Source organism: Apodemus sylvaticus, chromosome 15 (genome assembly GCF_947179515.1).
Source record: "Apodemus sylvaticus chromosome 15, mApoSyl1.1, whole genome shotgun sequence".
Taxonomy (NCBI): Eukaryota; Metazoa; Chordata; class Mammalia; order Rodentia; family Muridae; genus Apodemus; species Apodemus sylvaticus.
The window spans coordinates 64,796,498-64,822,222 of record NC_067486.1 but is presented as its reverse complement, the minus strand read 5'-3'; the positions used below and the strand labels follow the sequence as shown (position 1 = coordinate 64,822,222).

The 25,725-nt window shown below is 45.5% G+C and overlaps 1 protein-coding gene across 1 annotated transcript in view; it reads right to left on the bottom strand.

Moving 5' to 3' along the window:
- Slc49a4 (solute carrier family 49 member 4) overlaps nt 1-25,725 on the bottom strand; it is a 76,371-nt gene that overhangs the window by 20,846 nt on the left and 29,800 nt on the right. Inside the window, exons 3-7 of the mRNA XM_052158522.1 lie at nt 17,434-17,699; nt 15,329-15,458; nt 11,403-11,511; nt 5,993-6,060; nt 2,396-2,523 (exon numbers count right to left, since the gene is read on the bottom strand). Coding sequence (XP_052014482.1) covers nt 2,396-2,523; nt 5,993-6,060; nt 11,403-11,511; nt 15,329-15,458; nt 17,434-17,699 — 701 coding nt within the window. The remainder of the gene's footprint in view (nt 1-2,395; nt 2,524-5,992; nt 6,061-11,402; nt 11,512-15,328; nt 15,459-17,433; nt 17,700-25,725) is intronic.

Below are 25,725 nucleotides of genomic sequence, written 5' to 3'. Positions count from 1 at the left end.
TTCCAGCATTAGGAAGGAATTTATTAAATTTTAACAAAACAAAACAAAAAACAAAAAAACCCAAAGCTCTTTGGTTTTCTTTTCAATCTTAAAAAAACACTAATAAATGTACTATTATTGATTGATTGATTGACTGATTGATTGTGAGTATATATATGTATGGGTCCTGGAGACTGAACTGTGGGGCTGGACAGCAGGATGGTTATCCCTGGAGCCATCATGCCAGCCCACCACCTCTGATCTTAATGCTGACTTAGTATGGTGTCCATTTTTAGCAGTGTTTTTAAGGCCAAAATAAATAGCTAATGACTGTGCTGACCACACACTTAGGTGGAAGCAGTTCAGTAGATATGCGTCCTGACAACTCAGCAGCCATTTAAAGGGTAGCAGCCATAGACTGAGAGGACGACCACAATACTACAGGTATGTGCATCTGATGGGCAACTGTAGAGTGCCAATTCCCAATCATATTGATTACTGCCACTTCATTTCCTGCTCTAGATCAGCTCTGTGGAGATATCAACTAGCTTCTCAAAGCTATGACATCATCAGAATGAACACCCGTCTACTGACACTGGGAACTTCTCTGGACTGGAGTCCAGTAGATGTCAGCACCCAGTATCGCCCCTATGAATGTCCTGGGGTACTCTGTCTGCCAACCTTGCCCGACTGCTTATCATCCCTGTGAATGTGGCTGTTCTTCAGGGCTGCTGGTGTACAGACCCTGGTTCTAATACCAGACGCAGAGATGTAAAGTAGGATGTGCAGAAACTTTACACTGGGCAGGGGGGAACCACGTGCCGCTGGGCAAGGGGCCCCGCAAAACCTTCAGATTGTTATTTACTCCTACTTATCAAATGCTGGTATGACATTAATCCCTCAATGTACTTCATAATAAATAATCCTATAATTGAGCACATAATCCACTGTGGCTAAACTTACTTACAATATAAGTAAGATATCTGCATCTGAAGCAATCTTTTTATTAGAAGAGAGGAAGACATAGTCGGAGTTCCTTGCCTTCCTTAGTAAGCCATCACAGAAATACAGACAAGACCCTAGGCAGGGAGATGATGCCTCTCTCCCCTAAAGATTGATGTTTCGGTCTCTCAAATTTATCCATGTGTTACCTTACAGGGCAAAGAGGATCAAGCCTGAGATGGAATTAAGGCTGCTAATAACTGGAGTCTGAAATTGGGAGATTATCCTGGATTATCTGAGTGGGCCCAATGTAAGTCAAGAATCCCTGAAAGCAGGGAGGTAGGACAGAGGGACCAGATGCAACTGTGAGTGAGGTCACGGGCTGACATCACCCAGAGGAGAGGGAAGAGACTCTTCCCAACAGTCCCCATGATGCTTTTAGACCAGACACCCACGGCAGAGCTCTTCCCACTCCACAGGGATGTACGGTAATAATTTGTGCTGCTGTTGAGCCATTACATTTCTGTAACAATCTACAGCAACGATAGGAAAACCTCAGAGCTTACATCAGTAATAATAGCAGAAATAACAGCAACTATAAATATTTCTGGTCATTTACACAAACTAAGGTGTAAGGTGGCTACAGCTTCCAGAGACCAGAAATCACATTTTATGCAGAAAATGTGATGACTCCATATAAAATAAGGCACCGGGCCAGGTTGGAGACTGTGCAGGCAAAGCATTTCCATGATATATGAGACACTGTAAAGAGGACACTTCCCTATGCAAAATATTCAATTATTTCTTGGACTCTTCTCATCTGGGTGTACACACACACACAGGAGGCATGTACACATATGTGTGCAGTTGCTCATGTACATAAGCTTATACACATGTGAAGGTGATTTTGATTTTGGGTGTCTTTCCTCAATCCCATTCCACTTTATTTTTTGACACAGGGTTTTCCACTGAGCCTGAAGTCCTTTCATTGGGCCATCCTGTCTATCTGCATTTGAGCCCCGAGCCATTAACAACAAAACTATGCTAAGGCTTTGTGTATGGGCATGGGCATGTACACGAGTCAACTGCCCTTGCAGGCTGGAGGTGTTGGATCCTCGGGAGCTGGAGCTCCCCGTGGTTGGAGCCACCTGACACGCACGTCAGAGACTGACCTTGAGCCCTCTGCAAAAGCTGGGCCATGCGCTAGCCTCTCGGCCTCACCATTTTACACAGGTCAGAGATCTGATCTCGGATCTCTATGCTTACCCACAGGCACTTTACCAACTGAGATGTCTCCACAGCCTGCCTCTTGTATACGGAACAACTGTAGACAGCAGGACCAGGCCCTGCCATCAGGAGGCATACTATCCTGTAAAACAACTGTAGACAGCAGGACCAGGCCCTACCATCAGGAGGCATACTATCCTGTGAACTGAAAATATTTACCCCAAGCTCAAAAGCAACCTGTGCTCACCTGTTGTCAAAGGCAAGTGGGTGATGCTGTTTAGACAGGTCAGGGTGAACCACGTGGATGACAGTGTAGCCCCAGAAAACAGGAGGAGAAGAATTAGTTTCAGCATACCCCGGATAAAATCTGCAAACCTGAAACAAAACAGTATCAAATTAATCCCAGCTAGATTTCTCAGCATTGTTTAAATTAGCAACATACTTTCTTTAAGTACCTATTTCTTGAATTTTCACTGCATAATTTTAAAAGCCAGTTATGAATATATTTTTCCTTCTTTTCTTGTGTTACTTATGTTACTTTTATAATAATTTTCCCTCTTATAAAATGTAAAGTGTTTGGAGTCTACAGCTCACAGAATAGACTTTTAAATTGACTTTTATTCTATTTTTATACTTTTTAAACATTTTATAATGAATACACATTAGCTCTGTTTTAGAGCGGACATTGAAGTGCAAGGCTGGCTCTTCCAAAACTCACACCCCTGTCCTGCACACAAGCTCCTCTGGAGCATCCCCCCCACCCCCCAGCAGGACCCGGCCCTGTCCTGCACACAAGCCCCTCTGGAGCATCCCCCCCACCCCCCAGCAGGACCCGGCCCTGTCCTGCACACAAGCCCCTCTGGAGCATCCCCCCTCCATCAGGACCCAGCCCTGTCCTGCACACAAGCTCCTCTGGAGCATCCCCCCTCCATCAGGACCCGGCCCTGTCCTGCACACAAGCCCCTCTGGAGCATCCCCCCCCTCCAGCAGGACCCGGCCCTGTCCTGCACACAAGCCCCTCTGGAGCATCCCCCCTCCAGCAGGACCCGGCCCTGTCCTGCACACAAGCCCCTCTGGAGCATCCCCCCTCCAGCAGGACCCGGCCCTGTCCTGCACACAAGCTCCTCTGGAGCATCCCCCCTCTCCAGCAGGACCCGGCCCTGTCCTGCACACAAGCCCCTCTGGAGCATCCCCCCTCCAGCAGGACCCGGCCCTGTCCTGCACACAAGCCCCTCTGGAGCATCCCCCCTCCAGCAGGACCCGGCCCTGTCCTGCACACAAGCCCCTCTGGAGCATCCCCCCTCCAGCAGGACCCGGCCCTGTCCTGCACACAAGCTCCTCTGGAGCATCCCCCCCCCTCCAGCAGGACCCGGCCCTGTCCTGCACACAAGCTCCTCTGGAGCATCCCCCCCTCCAGCAGGACCCGGCCCTGTCCTGCACACAAGCTCCTCTGGAGCATCCCCCCCCTTCCAGCAGGACCCGGCCCTGTCCTGCACACAAGCTCCTCTGGAGCATCCCCCCCACCCCCCAGCAGGACCCGGCCCTGTCCTGCACACAAGCCCCTCTGGAGCATCCCCCCCACCCCCCAGCAGGACCCGGCCCTGTCCTGCACACAAGCCCCTCTGGAGCATCCCCCCTCCATCAGGACCCAGCCCTGTCCTGCACACAAGCTCCTCTGGAGCATCCCCCCTCCATCAGGACCCGGCCCTGTCCTGCACACAAGCCCCTCTGGAGCATCCCCCCCCTCCAGCAGGACCCGGCCCTGTCCTGCACACAAGCCCCTCTGGAGCATCCCCCCTCCATCAGGACCCGGCCCTGTCCTGCACACAAGCCCCTTTGCCCAGTTGGGTAACTGTGTTCTGTTCTCATCCATGTGAAGGCTGGTTCCCATAGCAGGGTGTAACTTGGGCACTTCCTTGTAGAGGCCTTTCTGTTGGTAACACTAACCCTGCAGGCCCTCATGTGGTCCACTCCCCCTCTGCTCATCCAGATCTTGTTCAACAAGGCCCTTCATGCTCACTCAAGTCCTCCCCTGCATTCTGCTTTAGATCCCACTCAGCTTTTTCCTCCACTGGAAATTATCTGCTTATTTCACGTCTTATGATAACTAAACTGTAGACTTTCTAAGAGCAAGAATACAGTGAAGCTGTGGCAACATATGGCTATAATCCCAGCACCCAGGAAGCCAAGGTAGGAGGGTAGAGAGTTCAAGGCCAGCCTGGGCCAGACAATGAGACCTGAAGAGCAGTCTGGGGTAGGGTGGGGGTAGGGAGGACGCTGGATGTTATCTCAGCCAGCTGGGAACTTTACAGGATTTTAGATTCTCAAAACTCACTGCCCTTTTCCTGAATCCTCATCAACTAAGAACCACGCCCTTCATCTCTCTTCCCATTTCCATTTGTTGCTTTTCTTCCTATCAGCTCTGGCTGTGCCTAAATATAGCAATTCTATCCTTTGGGATTATTTCTATTACAGAAATGTCCACAGTATGACATTAACCGTGTCCTCTCCATTCTGCCTTTAAGACTGTAATGTCTACTCTCTGCAGGTGTTCTTTGCAATTCTTCAATACTAGCCATTGCTGCCTCTTCCTCCTCCCTTTCCTGCATTTATTTGATATGTGACTGATCGTGGTTGTTGGTATTTCCTGGACTATGTGACTATGATATGAGAGCGGCCACCGCAGTAGGTGGGAAGAACGGACTACTTGCTTACTGAAAGGTTTGCTCTCATCTAGGGAGCACTTCTACATACTCTGGACAGATCCCACAACCTGATGAAAATGTCTGTCCAACATGATGTTTCCCCAAGAAGCTATAAATGCTTGGTCTGAATTCTGAGTTTATGAAGGATTATTATTTATTACAGAAAGACTGTAAATGATTCTTGACAGAATTGTCAGGACAATGTGTTTCGAAGTCAAAGGGATTTCTTAGCTCAAACCTTTAGCTTTTGGATTTTATTCTATGCCTTTCTAACAAAAACAAAACAAAGCAAAACAACAACAAAACCCCAAATAAAGTGAGCTGGATGTGACGTCATTCCTGCATCACCCTGGACTGCAAGGTCTACACTGCTGTCCCGTGCCAAGCACATTGTATCGGACACTGAGAGGTTTATGTATCCTCTTGATCTCCTCAAGTATGTAGTTAGATTCGATTTTTCCTGGCAAACAGATGGGCTGGACTTGGTGTGATGTATTGGCTTGGAGGGCTAATGACATTCTTCCTTTAGAAACACCAAGAGTAGTTTCACATGTAGTCACAGGAAGGAGTGATGTTTTTATTCCTAAGATTTCTGGGTTTGGAATAAATAAGAACCCTCTCTTTTTCTAACTCATTCTAAGAATTTGCTCTCATAATGGGTTGGGATGAAAAAGAGTTTAAGGAAACTGGAGACCTTTACAGATACTTTCATCACAGAGTGATAATCACAGGAACACACCTGTTAATCGGGGTCTGCCTTCCCACAAGTGCCCAGAGATGCTCTGACACACGGGTCTTTGACATGTGTCTTCTTGCTAACTACTGCTTTACCTTTTTAATTATTTTTAAAAATTATATCATTTTTTTGGTGTGGTCCCATCTGAGGATGTGACCACATTTCAAATAAAATGAAGAGAAGAGTTTAATCATACTGGAAATGCACTTCCTGCCTTCGGAAAGCACTCTGGGAGGGACCGCTCCAAAGCAGGCTTCCTGCAGCTGGAATCCTTCTGCCGTGTGACTCCCAACAGGCGGCCATTGCTGGCCTTTCTTCTGCTTTTTCCTAAATAGTGTTCATATTGGAAAGCCCGCTTCTCATCCCCACCACCCACTCATGAACTTGATATGCCATCTCTCACCTTGCCATAGCTATCCCAACAACACAGCCTCCAACTATGGACCAGAATCCAATCCAGCCAGCGTCTACCTGTTAACAAAGTAGCAGACTTGTTATTAACACATTAATTAGTGTATTAATACAATAACATTAATACAAGACTGGCATGTTGCAGCCAAGGAGAAATTAAATGAAATCCTCTTCAGTCATATTAAACAGCTAGCTAAATGCAACAAATCTAGGAAATATTTAAGAAAATGGATAAAATGAAAGGATTCATGTGTGACTAATGAACACAATTCATCTAGATTATTTTATCATCTATTACTTTTTATTGGAAGGTTTAAATCAACAAAACAATACCATTAAATATTTTCAGGCATGTGCTATACACTAGCATTGTCTAGTACTGCCTAATGCTAAGAACTCTCAGTAAGAAAGGATAGAAAATGGTCCATGACCTCAAGAAGTTTAAATCTAGTTGTCATACACAAAACTCCTACAAAATAATTGGTTGCTAAACCATCTGGCCATCCGTAAGACTGTACTGAGTGATAAGAGTTATGGGAGGAGCGATGGGGAGATCCGTGGGGCTTTGGAAGAGGCTGGTATTATGACCCGGATACGACACATACCCCAGGCCTCATGTGACTCGGCTTGGTCCCCAGATGCTGGTAGTACCCGACAGTTTGGGAAGCCTTAGGGGGTAGGGCCTACCTGGAGGAAGAGGGTGACTGGGGTCATGTCCCTAGGGACTGTATCCTGTCCTGGGCGCCTCTCTAAGGGAACTGAACTCTTTCGCTGCCCACCATGATGTTCGGTGTCCCTCAGCCCATAGCAATGTGCCACGCCAACATAGACTAGAATCTATAGAACCATAGCCAAAGCAATATTTGTTTCCTATTAAGTTGTTCTATCAAATATGCTGTCACTTACAAGTCTGATGAGCACAAGTAGACAGAGAAAAAAGGAGCTGAACTCAGAAGCTGTTTTTATTCCTGCTCCTGTTGTACTGGGCTCCGTGACTCTGGTCAGTGTCTTCTGACCTGCAGGACTCAGCTTGGTAAGCAGTGCACAGCAAGAGCTCACCAAGCATGAGCAGGTCCCATCTCAGGACGCTTCTCCCATTTTAGCTCTTCCCTGCCTTCAAGCCCATGTACTTGGGGCGCTTGTCATCACTGCCTGCATCTCTACAGCACTGTGTAGGTGTGTGGTCATGTCCTAATGTCCATGTGGAGAACACCCTCTGGTGCTGGCCCCACCCTGCCTTTTACTTTGTTTGAGCCAGGTAAGATGGCCTTCTAGCTTCAGGAGATGCCCCTGCTCCTTCTTCTCTCATTGCAGGAGCACCAGGTCTGCAGACTCAGCCTCAGCACTGATGACCTACACTCAGGTCCTCAGCTCCTGTGAGGAGCCCTTTACCCACTGAGCCTTTGTCTCTCTAGCACAGCCACACACATTTTCATCCGCCCCCTGGGTGCATGGCACTGTGTACCAGGCAAGGATGCACGGCCTAGCTGTACTGAGGCCGGTCTTTTCAAGCCAGTTATGATCTTTTTCCTTTGTTAATTAAAAGTTAAAGCATAATTTTAAATTATGACTTAATATCTGGTGTGATCCTGGACTCTGTATCTCTGAGTTTAAACATAGAAAGATACCAGGAAGAGCTTTTTAGGATTTGCAATACTAGTTAGAGATATGCAAAATTCGGCATCATTTAAACAGACTTGCACACTTCCTTATTAGAACAGAGTACAGTTGGAATGACTGCCATCCAAAACTGGAGAAAGTGGTTGCCTTGTGGCAAAGGCTCAGCTATGGTCTAGCACATGTGTTGGAACCAAATCCCTGGTGAGACAGTACAGAGAAGAGGGGCCTTTTATAAAAGAAGCGGTGCCTCGTCTTCTGCCGTGTGATGGTGCAGAAAAGGAGCGTCTGGAGGCAGAAAGGGAATCTGGCAGATATGGAACCTGCTAGTGTTTTGATTTTGGACTGCCCAGCCTCCAGAACTATTAGAAATAAATTTCTGTTACCATCAATTTCCTAGTCTAAGGTATTTTGTTAAAGTACATGGTGTGGACTGAGACAGGCACACATGGTAATCTGGATTGGTATTGTGGTGGAGAATTACAAGCTCTGGGAGGAAATCTATCTGAGGCCCGGAAGAGCCTGGTGGAAGGCAGAGTTATGGGAGTATGATCTAGAGCAGAAGAGAACCCAGAGAGACAGGCTGGGCGTCGGTATATGACTTTCTTTAGGGGTGTCTGCTAATTTCAGAACATGTATTTAAGGGACAGACATGTTGTTCATCTTATTCACCTACGGAAGAAAAGATATGGGGTTGGGGCTCACTGTAGGATGAGGACCATGTGAAAACAGACTTGACTTGGGGAGCCTGACAGGCGCACTGCAGGGAGGGGGCACTGGAAGTACAATGGTCTAGATTTAAATGGTCGCAGTCTTTGAAATCAGACTAAAGCAGTTCCTAGGTTTCCTCGAGAAAACACACCAACAAATCCTTACAATTCTTTTTGGAGGAAAAAATAACACCCTCTTGCCATCCGGGTGATCTGTTTACATGGTCTGTGCCTAACACTCATCCAGACGTCTCTGTCACAGTAAATCAGCAAGGAGCTATGACTGCGCACCAGATATAACAGGCTGGGGTGGGGTGGGGTGGGGCTGAGGTACAGACCATAAATGAATACTACTAGGAGGTGAAAAAGGTAAGTATGGCTGTAGAAATCTGTACACAAGCCTGGGCGGTGGTGGCACACGCCTGTAATCCCAGCACTCTGGGAGGCAGAGGCAGGCGGATTTCTGAGTTCAAGGCCAGCCTGGTCTACAGAGTGAGTTCCAGTACAGCTGGGGCCACACAGAGAAACCCTGTCTCGAAAAAAAACCAAATCCAAAAAACCAAAAAAAAAAAAAAAGAAATCTGTACACTAGAACAGAACAAATCAAAATTTATCACTCAAAAAAACACAATCAAGTTAAAACTCAGATGAATTTAATGGTACATTACAGCTAAAGATTGACACTTTGAGCTGGAAAAATGACAGATAAAACATCCAGTCAGTAGCATTGAAAGGTAAAATGATAGAATGCAGCGCTAAGGTGTAAGACATACAGCTAGAGATGCCACGTGATTAGGCGCCGCATGATCAGAAATGCAGCATAAAAGTGTAACATGGTGTCATGTGAGAAAGTGGAGAACATGAATCTTAAGGAGATGTTGGCTAAACATTTCTAGAAAAGGAAGAGACAAGATCCAGAGTCCTGCAAACCTCAAGAAGAATGATGGTGGGGTTGTAGCTCAGTTGGGAGGGTGCCTGCCAGTTATGAATGAAGCCTGGAGTTAGCGCTCTAGCATTTCATAAAATGGGGCCTGGTGACAAGGTGACTATGACCCAGCACTCCAGAGGTGAAGTCGGGGAATCAGGAGTTCAAGGGCATCCTCAGTTATGTGGTAAGCTTGAGGTCACCCTGAATTCCTGCTACCAATCTTATTTTAATTTCTAAACAGAATTTAAAATCTATAGATGTTATACTTGTAAAAGAAAACAGGATATGTCCTTAAAACACCCCCCACATACAATGGATTCTGGAAATATTTTAAATTAAATAATAATGATGAGTTTAAATACATTCAGAATGGTGTGGCCATAAACTCAAATGGAATAATAATGAGAGTACTACTTAATAAACTTATGGGATGGGATGGGAAATCCATACTTTAAAATAAAATTAAGTAGCCTTAAAAAGAATATATTTTAAAAGCTGAGAAATCAGAGACAGGGTGATGATTTACATATGTTTGGCCCAGGGAGTAACTAGTCCTAGCTGCCTGGAAGCCAGTACTCTACTAGCAGCCTTCAGATGAAGATGTAGAACCCTCAGCTCCTCCTGCACCATGCCTGCCTGGATGCTGCCATGCTCCTGCCTTGATGATAATGGACTGAACCTCTGAACCTGTAAGGCAGCCCCAACTAAATGCTGTCCTTATAAGACTTGCCTTGGTCACGGTGTCTATGTAAAAACCCTAAGACAGATACTCTGAGGCACTTTATGTTTAAAAGGAAAAGGAGCAAAATAACTCCTTCCTATAGATGAAAACTGAAGAAAATAAAGATGAACGTATAAACCAACAGAATATTCAGAAAAGAAACATTCAATCAGAAGCAAATGGACGTACTTAAGGAAAAACTATGTGAGAAGACACTGAAGTTCAGGGTAACTACTATCTCGAATACATGGTCCTGGAGGGCTAATAACACCACCAGGGAGTAGATAACCATGACGTGCACTTTGCCAGGAAACCAAGGAACTAGACAAACAAACACACAATGAAGCTCATTAAAAAGATATATGAGTCATTTTTTAACTTAAAAAATTGATTTTTATTTAGCATGGACGTGTGTTTGCTATCAAGCACGTGCACCACATGTGTGCAGAGCCAAGGGAGCCGGATGAGCCCTGAAACTAGAGTTATAGATGGTTTTGACTGCTGTGTAGGATCTGGGAACTGAACCTGCGTCCTCTGCTGAGCCATCTCTCTAGCCCTAATTTTGTAACTTTTAAAGAAACAGACTCAACAGACTGTGTGTGTGTGTGTGTGCGCCTGCATGCATGTGTGTGTACTTGTGTGTACTCATTCGTAAATGCAGCTGGAGAACAGTGTGTGTAGAATCAGATCTCTCCTTCTACTATGTGGGTTTTGATATCAAACTCAGATCATCGTGGTTTCACTCACCGAGCCCATAGTTATGTTTTATAAAAGGAAGCTTCCTAATTCTGAGACAAGAAAGTACTTAGAATAGCAATATATCAGATGATGCACAAGGATAAAAGATGGAGGGTTTGTTTTTTTTTTTTTTTGGATTTGGTTTTTTTGAGACAGGGTTTCTCTGTGTAGCCCTGGCTGTCCTCGGACTCATAAATCCAACTGCCTCTGCCTCCCAGAGTGCTGGGATTACAGGCGTGCACCACCACCGCCTGGCCAAGGATGAAGTTACTAAAACTAAGGCCTTTTCTCTTCTGTTTATCAGTATTAACAGCAGCCAAAGAAATTCGAAACTCACGCTGATGTTAAAAATCAAATTTTCGGGCTGGAGAGATGGCTCAGTAGTTAAGAGCACTGACTGCTCTTCCAAAGGTCCTGAGTTCAAATCCCAGAAACAACATGGTGGCTTGCAACCATCTGTAATGAGATTCTGGATTGTCTGAAGACAGCTACAGTGTGCTTACATATAATAAATAAATCTTTAAAAAAAAAATCAAATTTTCAACTGTCCCAGAGGAATCTTGTTTTTGCAACAATGATTTAGACAATACTTTACCTAATCTTTGAAGCCAAAACCAAAACTTATCACCATTATTTATAAATTAAATGAGCTAAAATACTGACAACATATATAGATACAAATACTTACTTGACTAACATGCACTGGTGTTAAAATTAAATCCAGAACTCCAGACCAGCCAGCAAACACACCAAGGGGTATTGCGTATGCTAGAGCAATCATCAAAAACCTCAAATTGCTGCAAAAGAAAACATCACAAATTTAAGATGTAGAATTTAAACTATGAAATACTTAAGTCATTTTGAAACTGAAACACAGAATAGGAAGCGTGTGCCCACTTATTAATAAACTTGATATTCTTTAACACTTTAATTTTTTCTAAGGCTGTACTCTGTGGCACTCGGGCCTAAATGGGATGATTTTATCGAAGCCCTGCCCTCAAGGTCAGCAGGTGGGAAGACTGTAAGAGCCCGAGTTAGCAGAACCAGGGAACCAGGTCAGAGGCACATACAAACGCAGAGACCGAGGCAGCATGCACAAGACCTGCCCAGGTTCAATATACACAAAATCCAGCCTGGAGAGGGGAGTGGACACAGTCTCACCCCACCCAAGAAGCTCTTTGTACATGATGTCTGCTGGGAAAAATCAGTTTTCTTTAGTGGAGTCACAATGGTTAATATCAGCCACACTCTGGAGCAGGCCCCATGCTCAGAAATAACTGGCTAACAGAAAACTGACCCCGTGGTTCTGTTCTTTCTTTTCCTTTGTGTTTGACTTTCTTTCTTTCTTCTTTTTTTTTTTTCTGAGACAGGGTTTCTCTGTGTAGCCCTGGCTGTCCTGGAACTCACTCTAGACCAGGCTGGCCTCGAACTCAGAAATCTGCCTGCCTCTGCCTCCCAAGTGCTGGGATTACAGGTGTGCGCCACCATGCCGGCATGTTTGCCTTTAGGGAGAGACTTCGAAGCTGGGTGGGGAGGGATGGGGGTAGGAACCTAAGAGGAACTGGGGAAGGGAAAGATTATGATCAATATATACTATTAAAGTTATTAAAAAAACCCCAACAAAACAAGATATTGCCCAAGTGCCCTTTCACTTATAGTTCTTAAAGTCCTCAGTGTTTGCTGTGTTATACTTAGGTGTTATATTGCACTTAGGGGGCTGAGGCAGGACCGTTACTTTGAGTTTGGGGCCCTGAGTTCCAGAACAGCCTGTGTTACAAATCAAGACACCATCTTAAAAAAAAAAAAAAATCAAAACAAAAAAAAAAAGAAGAGAAAACCCAGGTAGCATCTAGGAATGAACCAGGAAGGCCAGGGACTAATATGAAACAAAGAGAGACAGGGAGGAAGGGAGAGGAGTGGCAGTGGGTGGGGGGAGTTGGGGGGGTGGATAGGGGGTGGGGTGGTTGAGAATCTTAAACCAAAGCATGAGAACAGAAATAATCTAGATGGACAGTCTACTCTCAGTCTACATGTATCTATAAATTCAGTGTAGTCACAACTAAAATCTTGCTTGTATTTTTTCCTAGAAACTTAAGAAATATGAAAAACAAAATTCCTTAAAAAGTCAAGTTACCCTTTAAAAAGGCTTGGTGCCGAAGCCCTTGTCCTGAGATAGCAAGACTAACAGCGCCTGGCCAGGCAAAGAGGAGCACAGAGGAGCATGGAGACTGACACAGAAACCCTACACACGGTGAGATGGCACTGCCAGCCACGTGCCAGGGATGCTTCTAGATGCCCCTCAGCATCTGGAAGAACACCCTCCTCCACCAGCTGCCAGCAGCATTTACTAAGGTGGGATAAAAACCCAGATGTGAAAGAAAAAACCAACAGGCAATAATTTTAAAAACTGCGAAACTATCAGGCAGACAGCAGACCAGGAGTAGATACTTGAAAATGTTTAGATGGATGAGAGATTTATACTTAAAATATGCAAACCATTTAAGGACTACCATTAAAGACTGGACAAGGCTGTGGAGAGTGACTTAAGTAGGTGAAACCTAATAAGCCACAAATCATAGGATGAGAGTCTAAACCTATTAATTATCACCTAATGTAAATTAAATAAAACATAGCTCACAGCTGTTACAGGGGTAAAGTCAGATAATTACAAACTATCGATAATGTGACGTCCACTGGGCATTTTTGAGATCTGTCTGGCAATGCCTGGCAAAGTGAGCACAGAGAACTTTATGTCCTGACAAGGCAGCAGCAGGCACATTCTCCAAAAAGACTCAGATCTATGGGACTCTCTCAGTTCAGGAGGGTATCGCGGCAGTTGTGTCTTGGCAGCAATGAGCTGGAAGCAGTCCAGGCACACAATGGATGGGTGGATCAAAGGTGGCTGGCTAACCCCCAGGGCCATCTATCTGTTTACTGAGCAGTGGGGACACAACTTGAGAAAAGAGCTCTCCACATACCAGAGGACTACCCTCAGCAGGGAGGTCGTGTAAAACAGAGACAGAAGCCAGAGCTGTGGCTGTGGTTCAGTGCTGGAGCACTGGCCTCCTGCGCAGGCCCGCCTCAATCCCAGGGCCACGGACAACCAACTGTAGTGAGAAGGCTGGGTTCTTTAAAAACTCGGTTACACTATGTGATTATGTTTTTGTTTTAATCTCTGGTGCGGGATATAAAGCTGCTTCAGTTTGTCCACGGCCATTACCCATGATTGCCTTGTGCTCTAGGAGGGGCATGATACTTGTCAGCTGCAGACAGTTGAATTCTGGGGACTCTGGAGCTGGTATAAGTGAGAGAGCTCTGAGGGGGCTGGGAGGTAGGTGCTCTGAGAGGCTGCTGCTCCCCTTGATGCTCTTGGTTGCTGTTGTGGTTTGACAAGAAGCTGGAGATGTCCTGACCCCAAAGATTGGACCGGCTCCAAGGAACCCAACCACCCTAATGAGTAGGAAGGAGCCTGGAGAGATCTATGACCCTTTCCCCTCTAACCTTTCTCTCCTATCTAGTTGTTGGGGGTTGGAAGGGATTAAGGTGGAATAAGGGTTGGAAAAAAGGTACAGGTATAAGAACCAAAAATAGCCCCCAAAATAGCCACCAACCAACCAACTAAACCTAAAGCTAAAGGGAAGCCTGCCGTAGCACAAAGGTTTGACTAAAACCTCACAAGGAACACCAAGGACGGAGGTCTGGCTAACCGCAGAGTGCGGCCACCTACACAGACCAGACTTGGGGGTGAGGAGCTGAAGTAAGCTTCCAATGAGATGGTTTTAGATGATAAAGAATATCATTTTATTACTTTGTATTGACAAGCGCCTATGTAATGTGTTAACACACAATAAAGAACCCAAATAGTAGGAAAAAATATAGCAAATACGAGAATTCTATAATTTCATAAACTATATGATATAAATTTCTATATAACAGAAATTATTTATAGAAGTTAAGAGATCTATTTTTTAAAATATTTTTTAAAATTTAAATATTAGTCTACATGGAATATGGATAGAGCAAAATTTAATGACATTTTGGTGTGGGGTAAGTTTTCAACATATATTTCTGATAGAAAATTAAATAATTAGTATTTTAATTAATATTAGCATGAATGACTTACAATCTGATTAAGGCTGAAAATAAACTGATCAAATTATCCTTGAACATTGAGAACCAGAGGGCTGGGCAGTGGTGGCGAACGCCTTTAATCCCAGCACTAGAGAGGCAGAAGCAGGCGGATTTCTGAGTTCAAGGCCAGCCTGGTCTACAAAGTGAGTTCCAGGATAGCCAAGGCTATACAGAGAAACCATGTCTGGAAAAACCAAAAAAAAAAAAAAAAAAAAAGAAGAAGAAGAACCAGGGGCCGGAGAGTTGGCTTGGGGGGTAAGGCACTTGCCCAGCCAGCAAGGCTGACAGCCTGAGTTTGATTCCTGGAACCCACCAGGTGGATAAGAGAACTGTCTTCATTGTCCTTTTGACCTCCATGCATATTGTGTGGCACATGTGCCACCCCAAGACAGACAGACAGACAGACAGATCCCTTACACATACACACAGAATAACTGATGGCAGCCACAGCCCGACAGCCTCACAATGCCCCAGTCTACTCACCTCAGTAACCTACAAAAGCTCCGCCGGTAACTCAACCGCTGGCTCGCAGCAGCAACACTGGGAGGAAGAGGAGGCCGGGGTGGGAAATAAGCCAGCGTGGCCGAGAATATTAGGCAGACAACCCCAAATTCTGAAAAAAAAATGAAAATGAAGTGCTACCCATGATACAAGAGTCAATACTTATTTCTTTAATACCTAGCTCAACAAAGACAGCAAAATTCGATGCTTTCACCAGCCCAGAGCAGAGGCTGGGCGTGCGCACCCTTAAATTCTTCAGGCCACCAGTAGGAGGCGCGCTATGAACAAAGATGCACAGAGGCGCCCTGTTTGTGCCAGATCCCCAATGGTTGAGAGATGAACAAAGTTACTCCATGGGAAAGTCCACCTAAGCCCTGTAGGAGAGATTCTAAAGCAGCCTCAGATGACTCTAACAAGCACATCCGCAGAAAGAAGGAATATGGGAGAAGACTGGAAAGGATAGGATATGATGGAGAAGACGACAATTCACGCACTGTGCAGGGAAGCTAAAGGAGACAGGGAAGCAACTGAAATAAGAAAGGAAGCGACTGAAAGTGTCAGGTAAATGTAAGGTAAATGAAAAGGTCCTCCTCTCCTCATGACTTCGGTTTTACTCCCTACACAGCAAACTCTGCAATGCAGATCTCATCGTGTAGCTCTCGGCACGAACATCAGAGTGTGGTCTGTCCACGGGCCTGTCCTGGAGGCTTCCCATCCGGCCTTACTGATGCTCACTGGATCTGAACCGCCCTATGCCTCCAGTCGTCTGAGAGCCCCAGGCTCTCTCTCTCTACATTCGCTTCTGCCCACTGGGGTTCTGCTACCTCCTTCTCACCCTGAGGGTCCAGGTCAGATGTTACATCTCTAAGGAGTCCCACGCACGCCCACAATCTAAGGAAGCATGCAGCTGCCACCTCACAACTTCAGAGCCCTCAGCACGGCACCCCACTCTGTTCTGTGACTGTTTACTGGCCTATAGCACTGCTGAGCCTGTGCCCAGCCAGACGAGTATGCATGACCTAACCTGTGTGAATGCCTAACCTGTGCGAATATTTGGTGAATGCTTATGACCCTCCTAATGTCGTTCATTACTGTGTTCTTGGGAGAGCTTCCCTTAACCCTTCGACTTCTCCCTATACCTGGGAGAGTCTGGTCCCCACCTTGTGTGCCTGTTTGTACTACAATGGTCTCCACGCTGATCTCACCAGTTTTTAGGGCTGAGCACAGTGCCTTAGATACAGCAAAGATCTACAAACAAGGAGCAAGAATCAGGCAAATGGGGGAAGACCCAGAAAGATCTAATAGGTGGAGTATAAGGCTTGACTCAAAATAACAAGGGAATAGATGTAAGAAATGAAGTTGATAAAGATAAGGGACTAGATTATGCTGAATGTTGCTTTAACTCATTTGCTAAATATGTATACTTGTCTCTGCCTAGGCACTGGGATTCAGAAAGGTCAGTATGATTAATAGACATGGAGAGCAACAAAGAATAAACTATACGAGATCGGGGTTAATAAAGTGCAAATGTCGCATTCTTTACATGTATGTACATATACTGAAGTTAAACTGCTGTTTGGTTAGTAACCTTTTCACTTAGAAAATGCTTGCTTAAAATGTCTCACAGTCTCCCAATTTTTCCAATTCCAGATTAATCCATGGGGGACCGTGACTGAACAGGCTGGCAGGTCCAACTGTCATGAATGCAGCGCCGTTCTCCCATTACTGAATGTGGCCAATAATGGGAGAAACCGGGCTGAATAGGAGAGCATGACATTTAGTTTTCTACATAGTCACCATGTCTAGAGAAGACTCAAGATTATCTGCTATAGAGTGCTTTACTATAACTGGATTAAAAGTGTAAAATTCACAAAGACTTTTCCATGTAGCAAGAGCACATTACATTTAGTGCTTTCTTAGGAAGGGTTGTTTCAAACATGCATATCGGATGAAAGTGCATCTGAGTACGGGTATCTGTCGGTCCTCAGGGGTCCCTGGTGATGTGATCTGGCACGGCAGAGCTAGACAGCAGAGACTGAAACAGAAACCAAAGTATACAAGAAGGAAAAAAAAAATCTCCAACGTACCTGCATATAACACAGTCTCGATTCGGTCTTTAATATGAGCCCTGCTGTTCTCCGCAGCGAGAAGGGGCGCCGTCCCATTGGGAGCTGGGACAACCAGGGGCCCGACGAGAAACGCACATGCCCCACCGAGGTAACTCAGCATCGATGCGATGGCTGTGGCCGTGGCTCGCTCGTCAGCAGAGAACCACGTTGTAGAGAGGAACGGGGCCGCATTCATGACAGTCGGACCTGCCAGCCCGTTCAGTAACTGTCCCCCATGGATTAATCTGGAATTGGAAAAGTTGGGAGACTGTGAGACATTTGAAGCAAGCATTTTCTAAGTGAAAAGGTTATTAACCAAACAGCAGTTTAACTTCAATATATGTACATACATGTAAAGAATGTGACATTTTGAAAAGGTGAGCCGATCTACTTTCTAAATGGCATGCTGACTCTGGAGGGAGACCAAGGATACTTAGTTTACCATTTACTCACATTACCAATATCAAACCAAGAACTTCCTATAACTTGGGTGTGGTGGTTTGCATATGAATGGCGACCACAGGCTCATAGATTTGAATGAGTTGGTCACCAAGGAGTGGCACTATTGGGAGGTGTGGCCTTCTGGAAGGAATGGATCATTGAGGGTGAGCTTTGGGGTTTGAAATGCTCAAGCCAGGCCCAGTGCCTCTCTCTGTCTGCTGCCTGCAGATCTGGATGCAGAATTCTCAACTCCTCTCAGCACCATGTCTGCCTGCATACTGTCATGTCTCCCCCCAGGATGACAATAGACTAAACCTCTAAATTGTAAAGCTAGCCCATAATAATTCAATGCTCTCCTTTGTAAGTGTTGCCATGGCCATGGTGTCTCCTCACAGCAATAGAGCTTGCTTCAATTGGCTGAAATATGAGAGCCTCGGCTCAGAAGAAACGTGCGAAGGCGCTAACAAAGCAAGCTGAAAATCAGATTCAAAATGCATTGTTTTTTCCCTAGTACTCTGCAGCTCTTTAACAGTTGCTAGAAAACCATACAGCTGAGCTCAGTATTTCATACCTGTTGCATGCCAAGTGTTAGGATGATATACATACACAAAATAATAATCAAGACTCTTCTAATGTCAGACAGAAAAGGCTCTGGCCTGGGTACCAACCCAGGGACAGGAACTCACCTCGGGCCATGGGAAAGAATCACTGGTTCTTTAATGAGATACTGTGCTTTTCCTCCCCAGAATTCCGGCCCCACCTCCATACATGGCTTAGAAGACTGCAGCCCTGTAGGGTAGTAAGTGTGCCTACCTTTCTGAATTATTCAAAATGGGGGGGGGGATATGACTTTTTTCCTTCCTTTTTTTCTAAGTGCCCTTCCCCCAACACTCTGGGCTTCCTTACTCTTCTAAAGCCCCCCTCCCACCATGTGATCCTTGTCCACCCTTTGTGTGACCACTGTGCCAGCAGTAGAGGCCACGCTTCCCCTCCTCTCCTCCACTTGCCCTCCAAGCAGCTGCCGAGGTGTTATAGCTAGCCCGCTCCAGGGCTTTACATGCTAATTTACGTCTCCATTTCAGTCTATACTTAAAATATTTTATTGATGAGACTAAGAGCCCCGATTTCCTGTATCACTATCAGCTCAGATGAGCACTGTGACTAGACCTATGAACGGCACCGGACATCGAGACCCCACTTCTTCTATAGAACAATGAAGGTAAGTTTAGACTGTGTCTCTCCTGAGCATCTGCGAGGCTGCCTGAGGCTCACAAGACCTCTTTCTGGAGTGTGTGAGGACAGGACCAGGGCCTCATAGCGAGGCCCTCAATCCTACTGCTCTGCTTCCGGCTTCAGCTGTGAGGTCAGCGAAGGTCACATTCGCTTCCATTTGACTGCTCTCTTGTCTGTTTTCAAAATCCGATACCTAGTATGCTTGCCTCTTTATTGATCAAACCCTTGTCCACTTTGCTCTCTGACTCTCAACACAGACGACACACACACATACATACACACACACACTCGCACACGCGTGCAAACACAAACACACACACACACACGCAATCCTGAAGGAAAAAGCCAGGTGTTCACAGAAGTCTAGGCAAGAAAGGGACCCACAGAGGAGACTGTTTCCTACCTGTGCTTAAGTGGCATGTATGTTTTAAAATCATATTCATATTCTCTCTCTCTCTCTCTCTCTCTCTCTCTCTCTCTCTCTCTCTCTCGGCATCTTAAGCCATTCAGGAAAAAATATCTCCTGAATGCAGAAAGAAATAATAAAGAGACGGAGGCAGGGGCCTGAGCTAAGTGAGCAAGAAGTGAAATGTGCAAGGAGGATCTCCCCACGAACGTTACACAGGTTTCTTGAAGGGAAAATAACTCCTTATGCCATTAATACTGCTAGGTCCAAAAATGAAGAAAAATTAAGATCTCTTGTGTAAGGGAAATAATTTTCTGAGCGAAAAAAGTGAATTCAAAATGTTTATGTGACCAAATAGTTCTAAAGCCAGCAGATCCCAATACCCACAGCAATGGGTATGTCACGCAATATCTTTTTCACTACAGACCTGTTTAAGCATAATCGGTATGGGACTAAACTGTTTAGAACTCTCAAGTCATTCAAATGCATACATGAGATCAATTCCACTTATTATTTTTTCAAAATTTTAATTTAGCAATACAAAAAAGTGAGGGCCAGTAAGATGGCTCAGCAAGCTAAGGTGGTTACTGCCAATCCTGATGGCCAGAGTCTGACCCTTGGGAACCACAAAGCAAAAGGAGAAAATGGACTATCTGTCCTCTGATCTCTATGACCTTGCTGTGACACAGGCATCTCCACCATACTCACCAAACTAAGAAAAAAAAGGTCATTAACAAATACTCTGCAGTTAATGCTGTTACAAAAGATGTTGGCCAGGTGGTGGTGGCGCACGCCTGTAATCCTAGCACTCTGGGAGGCAGAGGCAGGCAGATTTCTGAGTTCGAGGCCAGCCTGGTCTACAGAGTGAGTTCCAGGACAGCCAAGGGCTATACAGAGAAACCCTGTCTCGAGAAAACCAAATCCAAAAAGCCAAAAACAAACAAACAAACAAACAAACAAAAACAAAACAAAAAAAAGTTGAGGGTGTATAAAGGTCACCATGACATCACTGTCACAGTGCGGTGGCTGAGGGCAGGGCAGAAGCTAAGACATGCTTGTTTATGGCCAATAAGCCATGTGGTACACCAGGACAGTCAGGAGCTTCCTAGGTAACTGGGGGTGTGTAATGTGAGGGTCTGTCCACTGGGCCTGTGCAGCTCCATCAGCTGCGGCTGTGTTGCCTCTTTCTCCCAGGGCTTCCAGAGTGTTCTGTGGCCCCAACCTCAGCTCAACTGCTTTTGCTTGCTTGCTCCCTCCCTCCCTCCCTCCCTCCCTCCCTTCCTCCCTCCCGTTTGCTCGTATCCTCCTCACTCAGCTTCCGAAAGCCCTGGTTATCCCTCTACTGTAAGCCTTGTGGAAATATGGGAAAGATTTAGGGTTTCCATAGTGAGCAGCATGGAGACTAAGATACTGTGGCCTCTCCTGCGTCCACAACCTGGGATGCGGGAACAGAACTGTGCACTCCCAGGGCCTGAAGCAAGGCCCTGGCCATAGAGTCCTTGACTGTTCTGGGCATGTGTGGCCCCCAATGCCCAGCACAGAGGACAAGCCCTGAGGGACACGTGGATGGCACCCATGCACAGCTGCAGTCCTTGTTCTTCTCAATATTCTTTAGATTCTCAAAGAAATGCTGCCAATGGCTCAGTTCGGACCCAAAGCTACAGACTGAGTACTCGATGTTTCATTGCACAGTATCCTGGTTTCCTATCCTTACGCTTTCTGGCGTCACAGAACAAACACCTCTGATTCCCAAGTGATTCCTACTCAGAACAACATGTTTAATCACTTAAATTTGTGTAACTAAAATTTCAGACCTACACATTTATAATTTCATAACTTCCTTTTCTCTAGAAAGCACTGGGTGGAGTCTCAGTCACATGACTAATGACTAAGGCAGAAATCAGAAAACTAGAAATCAGAATCCCAAGTGACTCCATTACCCACAAGCCCCTCTATTCTCCTACAGGCTTCACCCTGAAGGGTCTCCATTTACAAATAAGGACAATAAAAATCAGTGGCTGCTGCAGTCCCCCAAGGCCGGGACTGCAGCAGCCACTCCAGGTGCACAGTGCTTGGGACATTTTCATCCAGAGCATAGCTCTACTTTACCAGCCCCCAGGGTAAGACGTGCACTGCTGAAGCCAGAGACTGACTGACTTTTAAAAACATAGCACATACTTCCTTGGGGGTAAGTTAGTATTCTTTACTTAAATTCTTTATTGTTTGTTTTATGTTTTTGTTTTGTTTTTCCAGACAGGGTTTCTCTGTGCACCCCTAGCTGTCCTGGAACTTGTTGTGTTAGACCAGGCTGGCCTTGAACTCACAGAAATCAGCCTGCCTCTGCCATCCATGTGCTGGGATCAAAGGTATTTGATCCACCACCCAGCCTTAAATTCTACTTTTAAATATTAAATAATTTAGAATTAAAAAAAATTACTTCTCTAAGACTTTCTTTTTAAAGATTTATTTATTTATCTCATGTATGTGAGTACACTATAGCTGTCTTCAGACACACCAGAAGAGGGTATCAGATCGCATTACAGATGGTTGTGAACCACCTTGTGCTCGCAGGGAATTGAACTCAGGACCTCTGGGAGAGCAATCAGTGCTCTTAACTGTTGAGCCATCTCTCCAGCCCTCTCTAAGACTTAATATGCCAACAATTCAGAAACTTTCTCCCAACTTCCAGCCTTCTTCCATCAACATAAACTCACTGATCTTGAAAATGGGAAGTCTAGAAACTGTCTGCCTTCGTAGCCTAGTCAGGAAAGGTTCTCCATTAACTCCAGGAAAGAGGAAGTGAGGTAAGGAGCGATGGAGATCCTGGGAAGTCCCCAGTTTGGACACTTTGTTGCAGCTTCTAAGTACTTTCCAATCTATAAACAATTTTGGCGATTGTGTCTGAATACTCAAGGTAGCTGCAGCTGACACCGAAGGGGACAGAAAGCTTTGGTCCTAAAGGACTGTTAATAGTTCTAAAATACCAGTTACAGAAAGGACAGGGACTCCGTGCCAAGCCCACTGAGGCAAGAAGGCTCATCCTCGGGCTCCTCCTGCACTGCTAACTGTAGAGTCTCTGCTGAGCCGCTCCTTCTTAGAGCACAGGCCCCCATACCCACTACCCTCTTCTACCCCTCCCCCATCCCATAGTCCCCTTTGCTGTCTAGACAGTTTTATGTCTACTTCATGTCATCTGTACACAGATGGCTTTACATCTACAAAGACTAGGACCCACAAATGAGAAAACATGCATGTGTCTTTCTGAGATTGACAATTAGTTTAATATGGTTGAATCTGTTTTTCTGCAAACAACTTTACTCCATTATTTTTTATGTCTGAAAAATTCACATTTTTCCCATACTTCCATTGATAAGACACCAGGGTGTATCTATAACTTGGCTCTGTGCACAGTGCTGCAGCAAACACTGGTGTGCCTGAGACTCTGTGATGAGCTAACCCTGGCTTTTCTGGGTAAACACTGGCAAGTGGTATTGCTAGGTCACGTGGTCAGTCTACTTTTTTTGTTTTCTGAGAAACTTCCATACTGATTCCCAAAGTGGCTGGGCTAGTTCTCACTCCACCAGCAGTGTGTAACGTCCTCACATCAGTGTGTGAGGTCCCCTCTGTGTCTAGGGCAGGACTGGATGTTACTTCTATTCTAACTGAGGAGAGATGGAGTATCGATCAAGTTTTAAATTTGCATTGTTCTGATGCTAACAATAGTGATGCTTTCTTTTTCCACTTTTATTGACTATTTTTATTTCTCAACTATTTGTAGTTCTCACTGTCTGAGAACTATCTGCTCATTACCAGACAGAGTCATTTGTTTGTTGGCATTTGGTGTTAGGAGTCTCTACGTGAACCCTCAGTCATTTCTCGTTCTGTAGGCTGTCACTTACTCATTTCTTTTGTTGTGTAGGAAACTCTTTAGTTACATGAAATCCATTTGCTAATCGTCGGCTGTATTTTCTAAGCAGGCAGAGTCTTATATACAGCCCTTGCCTATGCTGCTATCTTTCTTCCAGTCAATACACAGCCTCGTTACAGCCGCGACAGACCTACAGGGCACACCAACCCACAGCCACAGCACAGCATCATATTTCATCCAGAGTGCACTCCTTCACGTATAATGTAATGGTCACAGGTTCAGATCAGATGGAGACCACCCTTGTCAAAAGTCTTTGCTTTACATTGAGGGTTCTTTGGAAAAGTCAGCTGGATGGCATTTTGCTGGGGCAAATGTGAAGGAATGTTTCGTTAAGTGTACAGAGGTGTGACAGGCTAAGGCAGACTCATGAAGGAACGTTTCACTGAAGCAAACACAGGAGAGGATGTTCTTCTGCTAAAGCAAGCACGTGAAAGGCCAGGGGATGAAGGACTCTTTGCCAATGACAGGCATGTATTGGTCCGCATTACAGTGTGTAGTTGAGCTGCATTTGTCAGGACTCCACAGACAGAAACGCACCAAAAATGTCTGGTGGAGTGCTGCAGTTTGTTGCCATTTCCAAGGACACGGGCTGATAGGATGCACGTGCTGAGGCAAGACAGGCTGTTTGGAGATGTATAAATAGGAGTCCATGGAAGAGATGGACGGAGCCCGGCCTGTTGGTGCAGCTGGCTGTGCGACACTTGTGAGTCTCGCGCCTTTGCTGATCTTCACTTCCTCAGAGAGGCACAGCGGAGAACTCCTGGTGTTCCTGTTGGTCCCTCCTGCTGACTTGAGCCAAGGCTGAGGCCTGGCTGTCTCTGCTAGGTCATGTCACCACTGTTGCTAACCTGAATCTGCAGAACAGGACTGCTGGTGTATCTGTGAAGTGTTTGTGAATGGATTGAGCTGCTAACCTGAACTGCCGATTTCCAGACAACACAGATGAGAGTTGCTCCAAAGAACCTTTCTAAACAGGTGCACTTTCCCCATATCCTTTCTTTTCCACTACCTCTGGTGGGTGGTGGGCTAACAGGGAGGTTAAAGAGCCAACATTAACAATAAGGTGTGAAAAAATTAAAGTTACAACACTGAGTTTCTTTTTGATACTACTGCTCTTTCTCTTGGGAAATTGGGACTTTTCTTTGTGTGTGGAGAGATGGATACATGTGTGTAGTGCATGTGAAAAGAGGATACATGTATGTAGTGTATGTGGAAGGAGGATACATGTGTGTAGTGCATGTGGTAGGAGGACACATGTGTGCAGTGCATGTGGTAGGAGGACACGTGTGCAGTGCATGTGGTAGGAGGACACATGTGTGCAGTGCATGTAGTAAGAGGACACATGTGTGCAGTGCATGTGGTAGGAGGACACATGTGTGCAGTGCATGTGGTAGGAGGACACATGTGTGCAGTGCATGTGGTAGGAGGACACATGTGTGCAGTGCATGTGGTAGGAGGACACATGTGTGCAGTGCATGTGGTAGGAGGCACTTTGTGGTGCACGTGTGTTTATGCACAGGTGAGGGGGCCGGAGGTCTGTGTCAGGCGTCTTCTTTGTTTCTTTGCTGACTGGTTAGAATGGCTGTCACCATGCTTGAGAGATTTGGATGACTATTTCTTGTTTGATCATATGGTGAAGTGGAAAATTTGGGGGAATTTTCCCCAAAAAGTGGAAAATCCATTTCTTGGTCAGTATTTAATATCTAACCAAGGTTGCTTTAAATCTGGCCCAAAATGGTAGAGCTGGTTTTCCTAATAATTCACAGAATTAGCAACAGCACAACCCTCCTGCTCCAGCCCACCTGCCTAGTCTGGATGATCAAACAAGAGACACTATGTTGTCTGAGCGGGTATGTTCTGGGATCTATTTGTTAGATAGAACAGGTCAACCTGCTCCCTGATTGAGAAATTAGTCAAGAAATTGGGAGCTACATCCACAGGACATGTCACGCTTGGCACTGCCCACTGCTTGACTGCAGGCCAAGAGGGCTGGCGTCCTGTAAACACACCGGAAAGCTGTTACTTACTATAACCAAGAACAGTGGGAAAACCGTGGCGGCACTCTGAGTTCCCTGCCTCTTGCTGACTACTGTGGTTTGGATCTAGATCACAGAATCTCAGTAGTGAGGCTTGGAGGCTAACCTATGGTACAACCTATGGGAGGTGGAGTCTCAAGGAAGAAAGCTAGTCACTTCCTGCCTTGTGGTATACAGTTTCCTTTGACCTGAGGCGTTCTCTTATATAAGAACAACAGGATCAAATA